Raw genomic sequence first — 22,720 nt, 5'->3', positions numbered from 1 at the left:
CCGGCTACGGCGCAAGGTATGCTGGGAGGTTAAAGTTCAAATTGAGGCGGAGGCTGCGTAAACTAATAGAACCGGAGGAAAGATGGCGTCCACGGCGGCTGGGAAGCAGAGGATTCCCAAAGTGGCAAAGGTGGGAAGGGGAGGCGAAGTGCGAGACTGTCACGGAGCGCACAGAGAGTGGTGGCCTGTTATGCATATTTACTTGGAGTTGGGTCTCACTGGACTCAGTTTAGGTCTTTCTTTCCGAATGGACAAGGGTAGACGTGGGCTAGAAGTTTTGTTGCGCGACGGGGTCCTGACATTTTCGGAAGTCCTGGTAGTGGGTCGTGGGAGTAAGATTTGTGGAAATTAGGCGTGACCCTATAAAAAGGAAGGCAGGGTGGATCAGATCGTTGTAACTGAATTACGTATCACAGAAGCACTACGGCGTTTGCGTCCTAAATAAGCGCGCTTGGGGTTGAAGTTTGCTCTTGGATAAAAACAGATTCCAAAGTCTGGTTGAAATCCTGTACGGGTTTGATTCTAATAAACCCTGAACAGGCTTATTTCAGAGGAAACACAAATAAATTCCTAGTAAAATAGTTGTCTAAAGAAGAAATACAGTACAGTAATGTCGGGTACCACTTGTCAGTGCTGTACACAATATGAGAAAATACTGTATTTCGTTAAACTTTCTGTCCTTCGTCTTACAAGGAATAGCCTTTAAATCTGTTCACTGTGCCTAGAAGAGAACGTTTTGGAGGCAGGGGGTAGTTTTTCACAGCCCTGCAAAACAAATAGGTAACAGCACTGGGTTCAATTGGTTTTACTGCCAAGTTAAGTGCAATTGCAGCTTGAGGGTATTTATTAACGTGCATACAGTCAGAAGCTAGCTACACTGCACCGATTTAAATCAGCACATACTGATTAATTTTATCTATCCAAATGATTTCTATATTATGACTTGTTCATGCAAAACATTTTTTAGCAGTTCTGAGAAATAACATGGCTGTAGAATGGAAAGCTGTAAGATGCTTCCTATTGTTCAAACCAAGTTCCCAAACTAGCATTTATCATAGTAATGAATTTGTGAGTTTCAAAGCAGGAAATAATAAATAACAAGAACCACATCTGTCAGATGTCTTCATTTCTCCTTATGAAAGAAGGGATGGATAGATGGTTGTGGATTTGGAATGGGCAAAAGGTACATCTCTAGGTGATTCCCAGTAAAACTGGCAGGGTTTGTGACTCACAAATGTTTAACAATATCTACAACCAAGTTATTTTCCCCCTTGAATTAGCCTGTCCAAGATAAAACAGAAGTAGATTTTTAATACAATTTTTAAACACAGTTCTGAGACTGTGAGTAAAATGTTTGGTTTAAGCCATGAACTTTGATATGTACCATTTTGTTTCACACATGCGGCTTGATATATTCAAAGAGTAAGTTAGTGGCCATCGAGGGACCTGAAAAACAAAGTGGAGTTTTTATTTATTTATCACATTTCTTCACCACGCATCTCAGCAAGCAAGACTTGGCAAGCAACTTTACAATCAAATTAAGATAATAAAAGATTAAATAACCAACCTAACCCTGAGGTAGATAATAAAATTTGTGCAATTAAGAACTATTATTGCAGGAGGTAAAAGAATCTTCATTAGTAGTACTTGAGATGAGGTATGAAAAATCCCTGTTCTACTAACTACCTTTTCTATAACACAATGTCTTTGCTTCCTCACTATTGGGTAGAACCACCAGATCTTGGCTGCAGAAATCTGGGCAATCATACAATGGAAGCAAACAGTTTGAGTTTTCTGCATCTTTTTGCTGTCATCTAGTGGTTGTCTGGATTTTTGTAGCCGGATTTGGCAGTCTAGTCCTGGGCTTTGCCATCTGACTAACAGGGTAAGGAAACTGTTTGCTTTATCTCTGGAAACTGTGTCCTTAATCACAGAGAGAATGCAATTTTCACCAAGGGAATGAGAATAGAACCCCTTTTCAGACCTTACAAGTCAACAGTACTAGATCAAGGGTTGAGGAGGCAGAATAGGTCTGTTTGAAGATGTTAGGAGTGGAGTATGAGTTTTAAGACTGAATTTTAAGATCTGGCCCAAGGTTCTGTTAAGTTTTCTTGCAAAGGCAAAATAGTTTCATTTTGAGAGACTCCTATATTCTCTTATGCCTTGTTTTAGCATCATATAGTTTTCATTAATGAAATTTAATTTTCATTTCTAAGACTTTAAGTCTTGGACTTTCAGGTCTTGGCCTTGCTTTGAAAATAATACTGTGCTCATATCTGTGTTAATTCTAATCAATATTCTCATTCTCAGGGATACTTATTAGAGTGCTGGGCTGCTTTATAATTCACTCATTTTCTAGTTTTAGGTCTGCCTAATCACAAACCAAGCCTTCAGAAGTATAGCTATGACATGTAGTAGATGGGTCAATGTGGAATCTCTGCCTTCTTTTTCCATATTTTTGGAAATTGGATTTTGTTATTTTAGTTGGAGTGTGAAGTCTTGGAGACTTAACACACTTGTTTTAGTACTGGTTTTCAAGCACCTTCCAAAGCAGAAAATTCTGGCATTGTGATTTGCCAATGCGCTACCAGATTTTGGCATGGGGGAGGGGTTTCTGAGGCTATGAAAAGAGGGTTTCAAGGCCACATTCAGGTTCTCCATTCTGGATACAGAGAGAGGTTTCTAAAGCACATTGTATTTTTTAAAATGATCTTCATCAGGTGAAAAATAAAGCTCCAGCAGAAGTACAGATCACAGCGGAACAGCTGTTAAGAGAAGCAAAGGAGAGAGAACTTGAGCTTCTTCCCCCACCTCCTCAACAGAAGATCACAGATGAAGAGGAGCTAAATGATTACAAGCTTCGGAAAAGAAAGGTAAATACACAATAAATATAATATTCAACTAAAACTAAAGACATGATACTTTATAATAAATATAGTACTTTATAATAAAGCCTTGCCCAGCTCAAAAACTAAAAAAAAAACAAAGTGTGAGACAGCAAATAAAGATAATAGTAAATCCCAATAATTATAAAACTGGTATGGTATTTTACAAATAGTAAAACAAAACCTAGCCACATTAAGGGAAATAAGATCGCTTTGTTTCGATAATAACTGTAAATAAAATGGATTTGGGTAGCCTGGTAATCTGAGTAGATCGGGTATTAACTGCAATGCAGCAATATAAAAAACATGGCTTAGTATTTCAGGAAGTCCTTCACCACAGGGCCAAAGTCTTCATTCGGATAGAATGCCCCATAGTTTCCTCTTGAGACAAGCTGTTGGGAGGGTATTAAATCTTGCTAGTGATAGGGTTTTCTGAATTTGAGGACAGTTATTTGGCTTAGATGTGTAGCTGGCTTGAAAAAAAGTGAATGGCTGCCCAAGAATACTTCTCTTGGTATGGTAGTCAAGTCTAAGTGAGCTTCCAAATCCTTGACCTGCTGTTTAAGAGTTGCCTCTGCACATTTACTACCCATCATCAGGATTGCACAGCACCTCAGTTGCTCATGTAGTGTCCTACCCTGCTATGCAACAAAGCCATCACTTGAAAATTAGAGGTGTTAAGCCTACAGGGGGGAAAAGTAACTTATATTCATATAAGAGAATATGCATGTCCAAATATGGGTTCCAATTTTGGTTACATCAGCCTCATGGCGTAAGACTACATTAGGAACACATTGTGGGGCTTGAAATAATGTTCCTTAAAAATTTGACTTACACCCTCTCTAAAGGGTGGAGGAGCCGTATGGTCCCAACAAAAATTGTGCGTGCACCCTAGCCGAGCATACTTTTCGTGCAGCAGGTATGAATAAAGTGTGGAAAAAAATAACTACCTCTAGTATAATTAAAGGATTGCAGAGCTATTATTGCTGATTTCTGTGCATTTTGGACAATGTGGCCTGTGTTTGGTGAACACATGAAACACTGCCCCTAAATATTTGAATATTTTAACTTGTTTGATTGGGTACTTATTCAGTTGCTAGGCATAAATTTTGGGGTACTAATACTTTAGTTTTTACATCATTAATTTTGAATGCTTCTGTGTTGTAATATGAGGCAAAAGCACATAAAGCTTGCTTTAGACCAATTGGTGTCTGAAATAACAGCACAGCATCATCAACTAAAAAAAATATATTTGTTATTATTCCATCCTGTATCTCCTCAAGGCATATGGCAAACTTTTTAAAAAAAGAACTTTCTGTCACTTAAAGTTAGCCAAGTAATAAAGTAGTTCTTCTTAGGAGGTGGAGCTCTGGATATTCTACACAGGAGATTTTATACATGTGGAAGGGTAAAACGGATCTCCACTAATGACTTGAGAGAAAGTTTTGAATGAAGTTGTGTCTCCCTGCATTTCTTGGGTATAATAGGATAAAAGAAAAGTGGTATTTTCTGAGAGAATTTATCAGAGATATTGTCAGCAGTGAAATCTGATAAAATTGTTTTCTGGCTTCAGTGTAATAGGCCACTTCTTTGAATTCTTCCTGATTAAAAATTTTCACTGAACATAGACTGTCAGATTTTTCTTATATAGATTTTATGGATCTACAGCAGAGTCATTATTTGCTTTCTAGAAATAAACTCTTTACTTTCTCCCGAGACTTTTGAAGATAACATAAGAAAAAACCGGACTGTTATTAGTAATTGGATCAAATACGCACAATGGGAAGAAAGCCTCAAAGAAATACAAAGGTAATTCTTGACAAGTACCTTTCAAACATTGCCAGCGTATGAATATCTAACAGTGTCTACTTCTCTAGGAGATGAATTGGATATGCATTAATTTCAGTGATGCGTTGTTTACAGGGCTCGTTCCATCTACGAGCGTGCTCTAGATGTGGACTACCGAAATGTAACTCTTTGGCTGAAGTATGCCGAAATGGAAATGAAGAATCGCCAGGTTAATCATGCACGAAATATCTGGGATCGAGCTGTCACTACTTTACCAAGAGTTAATCAGTTCTGGTAAGCTACACTTTCATTAGGTTTCAGACATAAACATAAATAAGTATAGTTCTGGAGGAGAGAGAGAGAGAAAGATAATGAATGTTGTTTTGCAGGTTCCTGAAAAAAGGTTGAGACATTGATATATGTTGTTATTGTTATACGCTGGTTTTCTTCCAGGGGCTCAAGTTGACATACATAAGATTCCCTTTAGTTTTACCCCCACAACAAGATGGTGAGATAAAGTGGACTGAGGGACAGTGATTGGCCCATAGTCATCATTCAGCTTCTGTGGCTGAAAGCAGACTGTAATTTGAGTGGTCCTAGTAACACCACATTGGCTCTCACCAACTTGTCACACCCTTGATAACCAATTTTCTTGCTGTGGCAATTCCTGTTTTGGAACCTGTTGATAATAGGCTTAGTATGTTAAGGACCAAATATGCAGACACTCCAGATCCAAGCTCAATATGTGCTGTTTTTTTTTAAGTTTACTTATTTATGAAGAATTATTTTTACTAGCTGTAAATAGATCTGCTTATTACTCTAAATGACATTACTAATCTTGTTTTTTTTATTTTTAAAGGTACAAATATACTTACATGGAAGAGATGCTGGGAAATGTTGCTGGGGCCCGCCAGGTGTTTGAACGTTGGATGGAATGGCAGCCAGAGGAACAGTCCTGGCATTCCTACATTAACTTTGAACTAAGATATAAGGAAGTGGATAGAGCACGCTCTATTTATGAGAGATATATCCTTTTAAGTTAAAGTTTGCATTATTTCAGCATTTTGTTTTTTGTTTGCATTTTGCCTTCTGGTCTTCTGTAAAAGGAACATCTTTTGATTTATTATGCACAGAAGATGGGTTTACAGTACAGATTTCCCCCCACGTCAAAATCCACACGCACAAAAAATTATTGGTGAAGAAATGTATGTGCCAGCAGTGTTACTACATTAAGTTAAGCTGCATCTATATATAAATTATTTGGGTCTTTCAGTTGCTCATCTTGCCAAAGTTTTTGTTTTCCTAAGGAAAAAAAACCATAATTTTTGTTTTTACCTTCTTGATATAATTTTACTAATATTGTCATATATACAATATATATCAGCTACAGGTTGGTCTGATAGTAAATGTTCCAATGAAATACCTCCTGTTTGGAGTTCCTTAATGTCTTCCACTTGTCATGGTCCATCCTGATGTTAAGAATTGGATTAAATATGCTCGCTTTGAGGAAAAACACAGTTATTTTGCACATGCAAGGAAAGTATTTGAAAGAGCAGTGGAATTTTTTGGAGAAGAACATATGAACGAACATTTGTATGTTGCATTTGCCAGATTTGAAGAGAACCAGAAAGAGGTAGCATTTTGTTTACTATTTCCTTGCATTTTATAAGCAGTGTCATGTTGCTGCTGTAAAAACCTTTTATTTTTGATTTATGTGTTTATAAAATTTTAAACTGCCCAATAGTTGAATCTCTCTGGGCGGTTTACAGTGAAACATACTAAAAACACAATGTACAAGTTCATATTCTTACAGCAAAACATTCTGTTCTGTTATACCTTGCTTTATGCAGGGGTGTAAGCTGTCATTATGAGCTGTCCCTTTGCCTCTCTTCTCATGTGATCCTTGCCCTGTGTTGTCTTCCTCTGCTATACAAGAATGTGGGTCCTAAGAGAGAGGGAAATTACTGCCCCCAAGCCCTTCCTGTCCTCTGAATGTGGATGCTAGTGAATATTCACAGGCTTCTACATTTGAGGACAGGCTGCAGAAACTGCTGCTGTTATGGTAAAGTAAAGTAAAGTTTTCCCTTGACGTTAAGTCCAGTTGTGTCCGACTCTAGGGGGCGGTGCTCATCTCCGTTTCAAAGCCAAAGAGCCGGCATTTGTCCGTAGACACTTCCGTGGTCATGTGGCCCGTGTGACTAAACGGAACGCTGTTACCTGCCTGCCAAAGCGGTACCTATTAATCTCACATTTGCATGTTTTCGAACTGCTAGGCTGGCAGGAACTGGGACTAGCAATGGGAGCTCACCTGGATTCGAACTGCCGACCTTCCGATCGGCAAGGTCAGCAGCTCAGCAGTTTAATTAAAATTAAATTCATTGGGTTTTAAGATTGAATAAGGTGGGAGTGAAGGGGATTTACTTATGAGTAAAACTATGTGGAGTTTAAGAAAAATGCAGTTGAAGAAATTCTAGACATACCCAGTTATTGCTATGGGCTTCCTGCTTTTTACTTTGATAGTCTCACTTTTCCATATACTTTTAAGACCCCCACAGGGCTGTCATCCTAATTTAGATCGACATGCAAATGAATGTGTGATTACCCAACACCCCTGGACATACTTATAGACGCATACATGAACACAGATGCTAATAGATATGCATGGTAATTTTTCCAAGGATAGATACATTTTTTGCATTCCTGTATGCATGCATAGGAAGACGTTCTCCATCTGCAAGTACATCCATAACCTTCCTCTGCAACCCTTCTACCACTTTACTAGAAGGAAAGAGATCCCCTTTTCCTTCCAAGAAAGCGGGCTAATAAAACTCATTTTACTGCCATTGACGGTGAAAAACTGAGCAATGTTTAATTGATGTTATGTAGCAAAGGAAGGTAATGTTCTTGTCAATCCATTGAATGACTGAGTATGTAGTTGTGGAATATCAGGAGCCAAGCAAGCAGGAGAGCATGAGTTCAGTCTCACTGGGGGGCAGGAGGTTGATGGAAGAGACCTGCTGGGGGTGATACTTTTATTGTAAACCACCCAGAGTCCACCGTTTTGGGGGGAGATGGGCGGTGATAGAAATCTGATTAAGAAAGAAAGAAAGAGAGTTGGCAGCCACCTGTGTTCCTGGATATCACATTGCTGATTTCCATTCTGATGTCTTAAGCAGTTTTATTTTGTTTACCCTTTGGGGTATTTAAGATTGCAGTTGGTTTAAAAGAAGCTAACTGAATTGAGCCTGTTTAATCAAATATTAACCCATATCTTCTTCACTTAAAACTGTAAATATTAGTTTAAGTGATTAGTTTAATTATGAACTCTCAATATCCTTTATATTTGGCTTTTTCCCCCAATTTCTGGATCTGTAATATAACAATACAAACGATGAAAGCTGTAAACAGTGATATAAACAACGTTTGCCTGTCCCCTCAAATTATGTAGTTTGTCTGGTTTTATTTTTTGCCATATACAACTTTATTCTAATGCGTAATAATATAAGACTGCCCTGGCATATCATTCACTTGTGTAATATTCTTCAAGATCTCAAAGAGTTTTTTCACAGCATCTACTTTAACTGAAAACAGAGAGTTACAGAACATAATAATGAGGGTGAGGTTAATCATCCATATTAAGGTGCTGTTTATTCTTCATTGTTTTCTTCTTTTTCAGTTTGAACGGGTGCGAGTAATATACAAATATGCCCTGGACAGAATTCCAAAACATGAGGCACAGGAGCTCTTCAAAAATTACACAATTTTTGAGAAGAAATTTGGGGACCGAAGGGGAATTGAGGATATTATTGTTAGCAAGAGGAGATTCCAATATGAAGAGGAAGTAAAAGTGAGTGCAAGGGCTTGAACTCTCAGGGAATCGTACACTTTATGGTAGTTTCCTTGACTGCTGCTTTTGCAGTGCTGTAAGTATGGAGTGTGTGATTTGGCCAGCATAGCATAATTGTAAGCGTGTTGAACTAGAGACAGGATTTTTGAGTTCAAATTGAAACCATTCACAGAGACTCACTGGCTGACTTCACACAAGTCATTATCCCTCAGCTCGAACGTTTTCAGAGTTACTGTTCTGGGGATAAAATTGGAGAAAGCACTACTCTGTACACCACTCATCATAAACTGCAGGATGAAAAAGGGATACATCAAATAAATAGTACATTTCCCAATGTGGCATCCATTATCAGTGCGCTTACTGATTTTTTCTTTGTTACCTGTTCTTTTGTACTAAATCTTATTTTAATTTTTAAGTAAAATTAAAGTTGGCAAGCTGCAAAGCAAACTGCTTTGTTCCAGCATTACCTTTATTTCTAAGAATGCCTTTGGATTCCCCATAAGATTTATAGAAAATTAAAAGGCCAATGGCCACAGCTTAATGCTTTTTCTTCCTTAAATAAAGGTGCCATCTGCCCAGAAGGAAGACCCAAGTAATCTAGGGGTTGGTGGTGAATATCCTGTGGTGCTAGAGCGTAATAGACAGTACCCCCACTGTCTTCTTGAAAATTATTTACTCACTGTGTGCACCTGCTGCATCAGCGTTTTGTGAATGGGAAACCTCTCCTGTCCATGGTAGCCATTTTCTTAGAAGGCCTGCAACATGCTCTCAAATTGCCAGCTGGGTCCATAGTTTTAGGAAGAGCCCAAAACAGTTGTGGATTTATGTTGTAGCAAAAACGGGCGGGTAGATTTTCTGGATTTCATTAAGAACTCTCTTTAGCATAGGATTAATGTTACTGTATAAATCTGTAACAAAGACTGCGTAGTGCCTCAAATTTCACAAAAACAATCTTGAAAGAATACTAGTTTACTGCATGTTTTATGGACTTCCAAATTAACTGAAATTCTAATTTAAATTATCCACACAAAAAGTTGAATTCTACAGTGTGTATACATATGCTTGTTCTGCACAACTTTTTCCAAAGTGTTTTGGAAATCTGTTCTAATTCTGCTAGTCATGCAAAGGTCCCCCATGTGGGGGAGATGGGCAGTGATAAAAATCTGATAAATAAAATAAAATAAATTACTTAAAGGACAGAATCCCTGGTTCTAGATCATCCTTATGAACCTGGAGCTCCTCTTCCTTATAAGCATCAGTGATATAAACTGAACATTCAGTAACGTAACACTAAGGTCATCTTCAAATTGTGTACATATTAATCACAGTGGTCACACTGCTAGTGTAATTGTTTCTTATCTTGAATCCTTAGCAGTCCTGAAATTGGATACAACTGTGCTAGTTAAACTGATGAATTAACAGAAACCTAGTCAATAAACCACTTTGATAATTAGATTGCTAATTTTGTACTATGCTTGTACTTATGAAAGTATTCTCAATTTATCTTGAAAGGCTAATCCGCATAATTATGATGCTTGGTTTGATTATCTGCGTCTGGTGGAAAGTGATGCAGATGCTGATACTATACGTGAAGTTTATGAAAGAGCCATTGCCAATGTTCCTCCAATCCAAGAAAAGCGACACTGGAAGAGATACATCTATCTGTGGATCAATTATGCACTCTATGAAGAGCTAGAGGCAAAGGTAAAGGAAAATGACCCATGAAATCTTGCATCTTCTTTGATTAAATGGGACTTGATCTAGGGCATTTGCTATCATTTCAAACAAATATTCTTTTTGTAAGCAGATTTAAGATTAAGTGATGCCTTTTATTCTAGTAGTTTGTTACCAACTGCATAACCTGTTAGCATGTGGAGACTCTTACACTCTCTGATGAATCATCCATATAACTGACTAGTTATTCCTAAGAAAAGTATATTGTACAAGAAAGCAGGCTAAGTTATAAAGCTTATTGCCATTCAATTTTTTAAAAAATCAGCTTCTGCAGCTGTCATCGTTCATCAGTAACAATCAAAACAGTATAAATTGTGCAATAATTTAGAACAACCTTTAAAACAGTTCTAGGAAAATAAAAAAAAGCCTTTAATCACTGCCTAAAACAGGGATGATGGGACAACAGAATTATAGTCCTCTTTGTAACCCCTCCCCCCACAAACACTTAAGCATTTTGAAATCTAATTGATTTCTGAATGGTATATAGGAATCTTCAAGTATTTTGATGTGTTGGAAAATGGTCTGCATATATAGCTTTATGCTTCTTATTCACCACACTCATATTCACTGTTGGCATGCATTAAAAGCTAATAATAAGGTGAGGGGATGTTTCCATAAGCAGTGTGCCATTGCTGAAAAAACTACTAGCATTACCCCAGCAGCTGGGGATCTGTAAAAGCAATCTTGGTGTATCATTGACTGATTGATTGATTGATTATGTGCCATCAAGTTGGTGTCAGCTCTTAGTGGCCTCATAGGACTTTTCCATGACTTGGTGTATGAACACATTGATATGTGATACGTTCTCATATATAGATACAAGATCTAAGCACTGTAGTGCTTTAAACGGGCTTGTGACATGCCCAGAAATAAGCAGTGAAATTTTTTAATTACTGATGTGATATGTTCTGAAAATACAGTCCTAGATAGGTGAGCAGTTTTATTTTGAACTCCATATATAAAAAATTAAAATGAGAAGTCAAGATGGGAATGCAGATTGTTTGAAGACATAAAAATGTGAAGACTGCGTTTTTCAAGCAGTAAGAAATATTTTAAGAAATAGAATGTAGCTAGATGTCATTTTTTCCTAACATGTTTTGAATTGCACTTGCCTGGAAGCTTTGTTCCAATTATTTAACATAGCTTGACTTGCTTTTTAGGATCCAGAGAGAACAAGACAGGTATATCAAGCGTGTATTGAACTCATTCCTCACAAAAAGGTATTTATCTTTGTTGTGTGTATTGTCTCTTAATTAAGGGTACATCCTGGGTATATTAACTTTATCTGCACTGTTCCAGTAGTAATCTGATCACATCATTTATTTATTTATTTATCAAATTTGCATAGCTGCCCATCTCAGAAAAGTGACTGTGCTGCATACAACATTTAATTAAAAACCAATAAATATATATAAAAACATTCATTATTAAAAACTGTAATATGTAATAGGGTAATACATATTTTGACAATGTAATTTTTATACTATCAACATCTTCCTACTTAAGAGTTTTCTACACATAACATGTATAACACTCTGTTCTGTATGTATTTGGGGAGTGAATATGTGTATGGGTAAAGATTTCAGGGGGAGGGAATTGATATTAAAATAGGATTATGAAATAGATGAACTCCTGGTCAGTGCCAACCTTAATTCTTGTTAAAGGAAGTTAATCAGGAAGAATTTCACCTGAAGAATGAACACCGTGGTGCAAAACCTACAGTTTAATTAGAGTCTAAAACAAGAATAGACCATTTGTGTTCAAATGTTTTAAAATTAAACTTGTATCAGCCCTAGCCACCATTGTCAGAACTTCTGAAGGGCACTGTATTGCTAATTTAAAGAGAGAGGGGAAGATGTGATGAGCTGTGATCTGAGAAGAACCTCATTCAGATCTCTCTATAACCTTGGATCAATTATTTCCTTGAAGTTTTGGTGTAGGCCTTGTATGGAATAAAAATCCTGGCCTAAATGGAAGGTCTGTTGTAAGTTATTGGTACAGTGTAAATGCAGTACTTTGCACAATCAGGAGCACTGAATTACTAAGATAAATACTACAAAAATCCAAGGGTATGGACTGCAAACCAGTACATCAAACAGTGGAATGCAAGTTACAAATAAACATTGCAGATTCTCAGACCATTTGCCAACCTAGGTGCTAACTAAGTTTATTTGATTTTTTAAACATCTCTATACCTACCAATGGGACGCAGTGGCGCTGCGGGTTAAACCGCTGAGCTGCCGATCGGAAGGTCGGCGGTTTGAAACTGCACGGCGGGGTGAGCTCCCGTTGCTAGTCCCAGCTCCTGCTCACCTAGCAGTTCGAAAACATGCAAATGTGAGTAGATCAATAGGTACCGCTTCGGCAGGAAGGTAACGGCGTTCCGTGTCGTCATGCTGGCCACATGACCCGGAAGTGTCTACGGACAACGCCGGCTCTAAGGCTTAGAAACAGAGATGAGCACCGCCCCCTAGAGTTGGACACGACTGGACTTTACGTCAAGGGAAACCTTTACCTTTACCTTATACCTACCAGTTGTTTTGGTACTTAATTTCCTAAAAAAAAAAACACCATAGTCATATTGGGCAAATTTATTATAAGTAAACCTGTAGTAAGAAGAAATGTGGTTATAGGGAAGCTGGTTGTATGCTTTGTAATACAGCAGATAGATTGTATAAGATAAAATAATTTAAGGGATTTGAGAAATTCGTGGAGGATAGCTCTGTTAGCGGCTATTCTAGTTCAATAGAAGCAATTTATATTTTTTTCAAAAAATAGGCATTAAGTATAATCTTCAACTCCTGCCTATAGTCAAGTAGATATTGATAACAGAACAGTGAAGTAAAAAATCTGGTTTGGTTCAGGAAGGTAGTGCCTATACTGTATTGTGAAGTTTAGTATTCAGAATAGTGATACTGCTCTGAATATAATTAGGGATCCGGTAGTACCATTTCCAACTAACACATTTTATTTAAAGGCATAAGCTTTCCTGAACTGCAGCTCACTTCATCAGATGCAGAGTAGCTAGACTGATGTAGAGTTGAGTGAGAAATTGTTGAACTCACATACATCAAAAGGTTTCGGGCAATCTCAGAAGATCTCAACAAACACAATGGGTTTTTAACACACGTTAATTGGTAAGGTACTTGTAATCTCTCTCACATGTAAACTGCATCTGCATAACCAACCTGTCTTCCCTCCCTTTTCCTCCCCACCTCACCCCAATTTAAATTCTACATAAGATTAGCCACTCTCTGCATCTGTTGAAGTGAGCTTAAACAGCTATCTACCTTCCTTCCTTCCTTCCTTCCTTCCTTCCTTCCGTCTATCCTGCCTTTCATTATTTTTATAAATAACTCAAGGAGGCAAACATACCTAATATTTCTTCCTCTTCCTATTTTTCCCCACAACCACCACCCTGTGAGGTGAGTTGGGCTGAGAGAGAGTGACTGGCCCAAGGTCACCCAGCCGGCTCTCATGCCTAAGGCGGGACTAGAACTCTCAGTCTCCTGGTTTCTAGCCCAGCACCTTAACCACTAGACCAAACTGGCTCTCTTGCTGCCTTCTTGCTGGTGGCCCTGCCTTTTAGCATATGCTTCCTCCTGAGATTCAGATGTATTTGGGGGTGCCAAGAGTTTTTTTGGTTGGTTTTTATGTTTTTCACTGGTTTTATTGTTTTATTATTGCTTGTGAGTTATAATGCTACATTAGATGGGTGACAGTACTAATCTTCTAAACAAACAAACAAATGCCTTTTAATAAAATTGGTTGGAAGAGGTGCTACCATAACATGCTTTTCTTCCTACAATACTCTGAATATAGACCTTCTTGAGTTCTGTCCTGCTTCTATGCTCTTCTGAAGTCTGCTCTTAAGATTGCAGATAAATATAGTGTCAGGCTCTGCCTGCTACCCAGTAAAACCACAGACACTAGTGTAGGCTTAGGTTCTGGTTTTATTTGAGTATAGAATGCATGCCCTTAGAAAAGCTGAGAGTGAGTGGAGCGCGCCGGAACGGGATTTAAATAGCCCGCACTGGTCAGCGCTCCACCCCTCCTTACTCCGAGTGTGCCCCGAGCCCCGTCGGTTCCGTTGCCGGTAGGTGAGGGGCCGTGGAGCCCCTCCTGTGCCTCAGGCGTTTCCTTGACTGTTTTCCCGGCCGGTGATGGTTCATTGCCGGGCGATCAGGTTCGTAATCTCTTTGACAGCTCGGGCGTGCCTCGTGGTCTGGTCTTGTCAATTACCTTCTTTGCAACATTGTATCTCTCTCTTCCATGCCTCCAGCTAGAGTCGATACTTTGTTGCCAGCACCTGTTGCTCTCTTTTGTTAGCTGGTTGCCTTTTTCCTTAATCCGCCCGGTGCTCATTTCTTTGTATTGTTATGTGAGCCGTTGCGAAGTCACAAGCATCGCAACGGTGATCATGACATATAGTAATAGAGAACCTTGCAGTGGCATTATTGTGCTTCTTCCTTGGAGAAATATATATTAGATTCAGTTTTCTGGTGGGAGGCGCAAGCAAGACAAAGGATTTGTCTCAGTGGTAAGTTAATTAATCAATGCGGGGAAAGAATGAACGTTCAAGCCCTGGTCAGATGGGTGGCTACATAGGTAGGATACCTACCCTGGTAGGATACCAGGATAAAGTAGAGATAGTGCTACATAAGAAACAGAAGGGTAAGAATAAACCCTGAATCAGATTCTTAAATTTTTTTTAAAGTAAATTGCAGGCAGCAACTTTGATCAAAGAAATGACAATGAGTAGCTGGACTTACAGATACTCACAGGGTTCCGATTAATGATTTCAAAGTTTAACTATTTACAGCTGAACACTAAGCATGTCATGAATAAAAACTGGACTATATATTTTTTTATCTTAACAAAGGACAAGAAACAAAAGAGGGTATTTGAAAATATGTTAGTTATATATTGTAGATCTCCAGCTGGTTTAAAATGTGGTAAGAGGCATAGGTGATAATACTTAATCATTGAATTGTTTAATTACATGTGTTCTGAAAGAAAAACCCTATAATGTTCTCTGCAACATAGCTGTAAGTTCCAAAGGTGTTAGCCCTGCAAGGTAGTCCAGACAAGAAACACAATCAGGAGTACTAGCTCTATCTTTATTGTTAGGTAACAGAATCTTGCAAGACTGAAAGTATTTTTCCCCTCCTTTCCTTTTACTCTCTGGAAAACTGGGGAAGGTCCCTTCTGAAACATTTCCCATGCCATCCCCCCTTCTGTGGGTTGAGAGATATCTTTTACCTGCTGGTTGTCCAGTTTGCAGCTCTCCCTCCTGTCTCCCAAGGTCATTCCCACATACCATTACAATATAAATAAATAATTTTCCTTATTTAGTATGCCCTTTCTTCAGAATCCATATCAAATGAGAAATTCTGTTTTATGAACCTGAAAAATGAGTCAGCTACAATCATTTATCACTTTAATAGTTCTGTAGGAATGTTGGTTTAAATTATAACAGAGTGATCATAATTAAGGCGGATCAGCACTAAATCCCATTAAAACGAACAGAAGTTAATTGTAATTTGTCTCCCTGTTTTCAGTGACTTATTGTCCAATTTTGTGCTTTCAGAAATAAATTGTGCCTTGTTGGTCAGCCTTATGGGCTGATCAAATAAAATAAACCTGCCAAAGAAACCCTGCATGTGTAAATATTGTTCTAATGAGTTTCAAGAAAATTACTTTATTAAGGAAAGTTTTTTAAATGCTGGGGAGACGTTTTCTGCAACAGCATACCAAACAGTTGTGGGCTTAGTCATTTTTGTTTCTTTGAAAGCATTGTTATTAAACTCAGCAAACTGATTTTTAGCAGAATTTTTATACTATTTCTCCACTCAGTTTACATTTGCTAAAATATGGTTGCTATGTGCACAATTTGAAATCAGACAGAAGAATCTCCATCTTGCCAGGAGAGCATTGGTAAGTAAAATTAAGTGACTTTCTTGTTCTGGAAAGGTTTTGATCAAACTGGTTATCAGATCTCTCTTGAAAGCAGTACTTTTAAATACATATTGGCTTATAGTGAGATGTTCAGAGATAGAAAAAATAGAAACAGTTACCTTTTTATGTTGTATCAGACCAAGGCTATAGCTTATAGATGTAATTTAATACATTTATTAAAGTCCCCACCCTAAATGGTTGGTAGACAAAACTGATTATTTTTTGTTGTTGTTGCTTTAGGTTGAACATCTACATTTCCTATTGGAATAGATGTTCTACCACTTGTGGTCATTTACATTTTGTCCCCCAGGGATAAATTGATCTGGCAAGTTGGTGGTAACTTCTAAGCTGAATGGAAGGGAGGGTCAGGTCATTTCCATCCTGACAATTGGATTTAGCCTGTAAGAATGCCCCATGCTTAGCTTGCTTATTTAAAAAGTTGGCGTAGGAAGAAAAAACTATGTGTGGCTTTTTTATATACAAATGGTTTCTGCAGTACCATTAAACAAATCCACCTATTTCTAGTCAATACTGTATTGTCTTTGTTTTTTCTGTGCACATTATTATTATTATTATTATTATTATTATTATTATTATTAAAATTTATTGGCTGCTTAACTCCAATGGATACTTTTATGGCTAACATTTTTTAAAATGTTGAAATATGCCAAAGACGCTACGATGCCCACAATAGTTTTTGCCCTTTGTAGGCCATTTTAATATACGATAACACACTAAGACATAAATGTAATAGTCAAAAAGTAGACCTTTTTTGCCCAGATACTGCATTTTTGGAACAAGTCCGAAGAAAGTGTATTTCAGCTCTTACACTTGCATAACTGCACTTTCTTGAGATGCTTTGAGCAACTTCTTCCTTCTTTGTAGGGGACATCTATAGGTAAATGTCCAAAGAACAAACTATTTAAAGGCTATATTGAACTGGAACTACAACTGCGAGAGTTTGACCGTTGTCGGAAACTGTACGAAAAGTTTTTAGAGTTTGCACCTGAAAACTGCACATCATGGATCAAATTTGCTGAATTAGAAACTATCCTTGGTGATATTGACCGAGCCAGAGCTATATATGAACTAGCTATTGGCCAACCTCGATTGGATATGCCAGAGGTAAGACAGTTTCTGGGGAATGCTGTTCTCAGTAATGTATTTTTGTCTGATATAGAGAGAATATATGGGACACATTAATTTTGAATTAAATTTGTATGTCTACCATTCTCAAGGAAGATTGCACAGGGGTGTACTACCCATTTGTTAACAAAAGACTCACTGGGGCGTGGGTGGGATGAGAGTAGTAGTATTGGTGGTGCTGAAATCAATGATGCAGCTGCCTTGATGAACTGAATTGGCTAGAAGGGGACTGCTTGCTCAGGTTGAGCTGGCTGCCCTGGTAGGAGGAGGCTGGAGAGAAACAAGGCTGGAATACACCCAGCGGGTGATAGAAAGCAGAGCAGTAGTGACAGGTTATTTTCCACTGCAGCTGCAGCTCGGGACTAAGTGTAGCTGTTACATTGGAAGCACAGGCTAGCATTACAGTCAACTGAGTAAATTCCTGTTGCTGCATGGTAGACCCATCTTGCCCTTCACAGAATGCAGGCAACAGGTCTCGTTGGTCAGGCATATCAAAACAGTGGAAATCATGCCATTTTGAAGAGGGAGGGGAAGCCTCAGCATGGAAAGAACTCAGCAAACTGATTTTTTAAACAAGAAGTTCAGATAAACAACCCCCTTCCCCCCATTAATGCGGGGTTCACATAAACTCTCTCTAGTATTCTCCTTGGCTTATAGCAATTAAAAATACAAATGATAAAACAACACAGTCAAAATCAAGAAAAATTAAATTTATCCAACAAAAGCTTAGGCAAAGAGAGGATCTTTTGTTATTTTTCTTAATCCTGGGAAAGTGGGGACCAAACATTCAGTACCTCTCTAGGGAGTGCATTCAAAGCCTGGGAGCCAGATAGGAGAATGCCCTGTCCTTCATACTAGATAGCTGGGTTTCTGGCAGTGAGAGAATCTTCAAAAGGTCGTCTCCTGCTTACCTAAGTAATTGAATGGGTTCATAGTAGGAGAAGCCATCCCTCAGATAGCCAGGCCCTAAGCAGTTTAGGGTTTTAAAACTCAACACTAGCATTGCAAATTGTGCCTGATAACTAGATGCAAACAGTGCAGATCTTTCAGTACCTTTTACCAGTTAGCAGCTTTCCTTTTGCATTTTGTATGGGTTGTAATTTCCAGATATTTTTCAAGGCTAGCTGCTTGAAAAGTGGTGTCAATTGCACTAGCAAGTATGCTGCACTAGAAAGGTAGTATATAACCAAAGTATGGATTAGTCAATAGATCTGACAGATTCAGGAATTGCAGTTGGGACACTAGCCATTGTTGCACAGATGTTCTCCTTGCCACTACAATCACCTGCATATACTACTGGGGGTCATGGGGCACCCCAAATGGCAAACCGGTTCTCTCTGGATGAATACAACCCCTTTAATTTTAGCTTGCTTGGTGTTGCCCAATTCATTGTTAAGTTCAAGCAACATTCAAAGGTCCTAGCTACTTTGGAATTAAATGGTAAGGAGCAATAGAGCTTGGTGTCATCTGCATACTGATGGCACACCATATCAAATGACCTGCCCGATCAGTCTCATGTAGATGTTAAATAGCATAAGGACAAGATAGAACCCTGACCCAGTTATTGAACTGTTATCCCACAGCACTGCCTTCTGGGTATGTGCTCACAAAAAGGACCAGAACCACTGCAAAATAGTACCCCCAAGACTCAATTCTGTGAGATGACCTGGAAGCCATTGAAAACCATCAAGAGATCCAGATCTTCCCGCATCTAGTTTCCAGCCTAGGTCACCCACCATGGTTATTAGAGCAGTCTCAATGCCATATCCTGGATAAACATAATCAAATAAAATTGATCCTGATAACTGGAGGGTTTGTCAGTGTGGTATATCAAGGAGTTGGTCTCAGACCAAGAAAATGAAGATTCAGGTATATCCTTACTCATGCAAATTCACTAGGTGACTTTGGATCAGCAAATCTCTCTCACTCCAACATACATCACAGGGTTGCTGATACAGGGATAAAATGAAGAGAGAGCCCCATGTAAGCTGCTTTGAACTGTTGGAGGAAAGCAAGATAAACATCTAAAAAAAGTAAACATACATAAAAATATATAGTTGATCAGCATTCAGAAATCTTTTCTCCATGTATCTATTAGGCATTTTTTATATGGATTGCTTTTACATTTTGCAAAAAAATTACTCCAAGTTGGAAGAACAGAGTTCTCTTCTCCTAGGTACTTTGGAAATCTTACATAGACTTTGAAATTGAACAAGAAGAATATGAGAACACAAGAAATCTATACAGGCGGTTGCTTCAGCGAACACAGCATGTTAAGGTAAGGGCTAACTCAGGCAAAGCTGAATTCCATTCTGACTGCAGTAGCACAGACTTTGTGTGCACTTTCGAAATTGAAATAAACATAGAGAAGATGGCAGCAGGATTTTAATTTAGGCCATTTTAAGTGAGTTTTTCATAGTAATTATTTTTAAAATTTTATTTTATAACATGTTTACAAAAATATGCACAAAAATAGAAAAACATTACAAGAAATAAAAAGAAAAAATTGCAATCTAAACTTATCTATACTGTAAATTAAGTAAGTTTTGCATATTGATTTATATAAATTTATTTTATTAATTTTATTAATTAATTTATGAATTTATTTTATGAATTTATCATATAAATTTATTTATATAAATAGTGCTGCTGTTAAAGCTGCTGCAGAAATTTTCAAGTTAGGAACAGTTTAGAAGGCTAGTGTGACATATAAGGTCACAGAGCCGTATCTGCCCCCTTAAAATACTCACTGGAATGGCCTACTGTACTTCTGTTATACTTCAGGGAAATGGATTCACCTTCAGGATAGCATAAAACAGTTGATTAACTTATTATGTTATCTCCCCCTACTTTAAGAATAAAAAATTGCAATATTTTTAAAATGTTAAAATCTAATTGAAATAGAATCCCCAACTTTATGTTAAATGTTGATGGTAGCATTATTTAATTAAAAGAATGTGAGTGGAAAATTCAATTTTGATCACTTTTAACATAAAGACTTAGTATAGAAGAGATCTGCTTTGGGTTTATCAGTTAGTATCTGTCTTCATCCATAATAGAATCTCAGGCTGCTGGGCAATAATTGGCTCGACTCTGGTAGCTACATGGCATAGACTTGCTCTTCTTTATACCTACTTCATTCTTCTCATCTTGTTTGAAATAGGGGAAGATCCATGTTTGACTCCATTTTCTTTTCCTTATCCTCTTCTATATATGCTTCAGTTTTTGTAATATGTTTCTTTTGGGGAAAAAAAAACCCAATTACTATTGAATAATTTAATACAATGCTTCATTTAAAAAGAACTGTAAACAAGTCCAAATCTGAAATAGTCTGAGATCCTCTCTAAATGCTTTATTTCAATGACCAAAAACATATCGTTCCAGAAGAGGTGACACACATTTTGAATATTGTTAATTGAGAGAAGTCCTAGACAAAGAAAGACTGTAAAAAGTATCTTATAACTTACCGTACACGCATAGATTAGCCATTTATCATAATATACTCTTCTTTTTTATTTCAGGTATGGATTAGTTTTGCCCAGTTTGAGCTCTCAGCAGGTAAAGAGAACAATTTACCACGATGCCGGCAAATATACGAAGAGGCAAATAAAACCATGAGAAATTGCGAGGAGAAAGAGGAGAGGCTTATGCTCTTGGAATCTTGGAAAAACTTTGAAGAGGAGTTTGGAACAGAATCCAGCAGAGAGCGAGTAGACCAACTCATGCCTGAAAAAGTCAAGAAGCGGAGAAAACTTCAAGCCGAAGATGGGGTAAGAAGCCCACTTAGAGATCTGGCTTTCCACAAGTACTTCATGTAGTATAGCAGTGTAATGAATGCAAGTAGAACTTAGCAAAATAGACAGTTTTCCCCTCTTCCCTCTGTTTGTTATTTTTGACTGATACTAATAAATTAGACTTAGGGCCAGTTCAGATAATCTACAGAATCTAATACTGTAGTCTGTGATGCAGCAGTTTATTAATTAATATTTCGTAGCAAGAATAGTGTTTATGAATATTCAGGAAAAATCACTCCAATAACACTAGGATCTGTTCAGACAACATAAAAGCTCCTGTACATCCAGCAGAGAGACACGGTTTTCCCTTAGTTCTCTGCGGATTTACAAACTAGCAATACCATATCCGTGGCCTAAATTGGTCTTTCAAGCACTTTATAAAAAGTAGCAGGATAAGAAAACACCAAATGTTGTGTGGTTATATCAGATAGTTTGAAACAATTCTTGAAATAAAGGAGGCTTGATATGTATACACTTTTCTTTCTAGTCTGATGCCGGCTGGGAAGAATATTATGATTACATCTTCCCAGAAGATGCTGCCAATCAACCCAACCTCAAACTGCTTGCAATGGCTAAACTCTGGAAGAAGCAGCAACAGGATGAAAATCCAGAGAGAGATCCAGACAAGGATATTGATGAAAGCAGTCCCTAACATTATCTTTGATTTCTTTTCCTTTATATTGTACAGATTTTTGCTAATAAACTATTTCCAAAAAAAAAAATAGTTGCTAATGCTTGAAGTGAGAGAAAGAGGCATGTTCTTAACATAAACATTTGAAGAGTAATGTACAGTATATAGCTATGATTACTACATTACAAAAATAATATTGTAGAGCTGAAAAAGCAGCAGCAAGGAGTAACTGCCTATTGAGGTAAGAGAAGATATTATGATCTTTAGCTTAGAAGAAAGACAAAGTGATATGATACAGGTGTATAAAATAATTGATGGATTGGACAATTTTTTTTTTCATTCTTCTATTACTAGAATCTGGAGTCATTCCCTGAAATGGAATGGCAGGAGATTTAGGACCAACACTAAAATTTTGAGAGCATGTTGCAGGTACAACTCCCTAGCCAGTCACAAATATCTCATCAGCAGGCAATCTTATGAAGTTGTATTCTGTCCCAGAGTTCAAATATTAGAGTAAGGAACATAATCAGGTAATACTAATTGCAGCAGAGTACAAATCAAGTAAGATCCATTATCACTATTAACTTCAAAGGATGAGGAAATACGAAGCAAGGTGTTAAGATTCTATCAAGAGATTTTTAAAATTGGATAAGTGGCTACAAAGAATAGCATATCTGAGGTCAGCTTATTACAGAAACAAGTAAAAACTAAAGCTTTTATCCAAGAAATTCATGATCTCCAGCCAGGCTCTAGTGCTACAGTACTTTCTTGGAACTGTGGTTGCTTACCTACTTGAAACAATAACCTACATTTGAGTAGACTAGTTTTTCTAAGGTGCTCTTGAAAGCCATCTGATACTTCTTTAGTCTCTCCACTTTCATACTCAGCTTGGAGGCAGCAGCACTGTTAGGCATCTGGTGGCTATGCCTCTTTTACA

At 37.7% G+C, this 22,720-nt stretch overlaps 1 protein-coding gene across 1 annotated transcript; it reads left to right on the top strand.

Annotated features, from left to right (window-relative positions):
* The first annotated feature begins 47 nt into the window (after window positions 1-47).
* Window positions 48-22,124, top strand: CRNKL1 (crooked neck pre-mRNA splicing factor 1). The gene is made up of 14 exons (XM_063298697.1): window positions 48-130; window positions 2,721-2,873; window positions 4,603-4,694; window positions 4,809-4,967; window positions 5,533-5,699; window positions 6,128-6,306; window positions 8,350-8,520; window positions 10,033-10,224; window positions 11,415-11,474; window positions 16,111-16,191; window positions 17,098-17,337; window positions 19,535-19,636; window positions 20,880-21,128; window positions 21,640-22,124. The coding sequence occupies exons 1-14, from the start codon at window positions 83-85 to the stop codon at window positions 21,802-21,804; spliced, it is 2,058 nt and encodes a 685-aa protein (XP_063154767.1). The 5' UTR covers window positions 48-82; the 3' UTR covers window positions 21,805-22,124.
* Window positions 22,125-22,720: the final 596 nt, after the last annotated feature.

This window comes from Candoia aspera, chromosome 3 (assembly GCF_035149785.1).
Source record: "Candoia aspera isolate rCanAsp1 chromosome 3, rCanAsp1.hap2, whole genome shotgun sequence".
Lineage (NCBI taxonomy): Eukaryota > Metazoa > Chordata > Lepidosauria > Squamata > Boidae > Candoia > Candoia aspera.
This window is presented reverse-complemented; position numbering and strand designations above follow the sequence as displayed.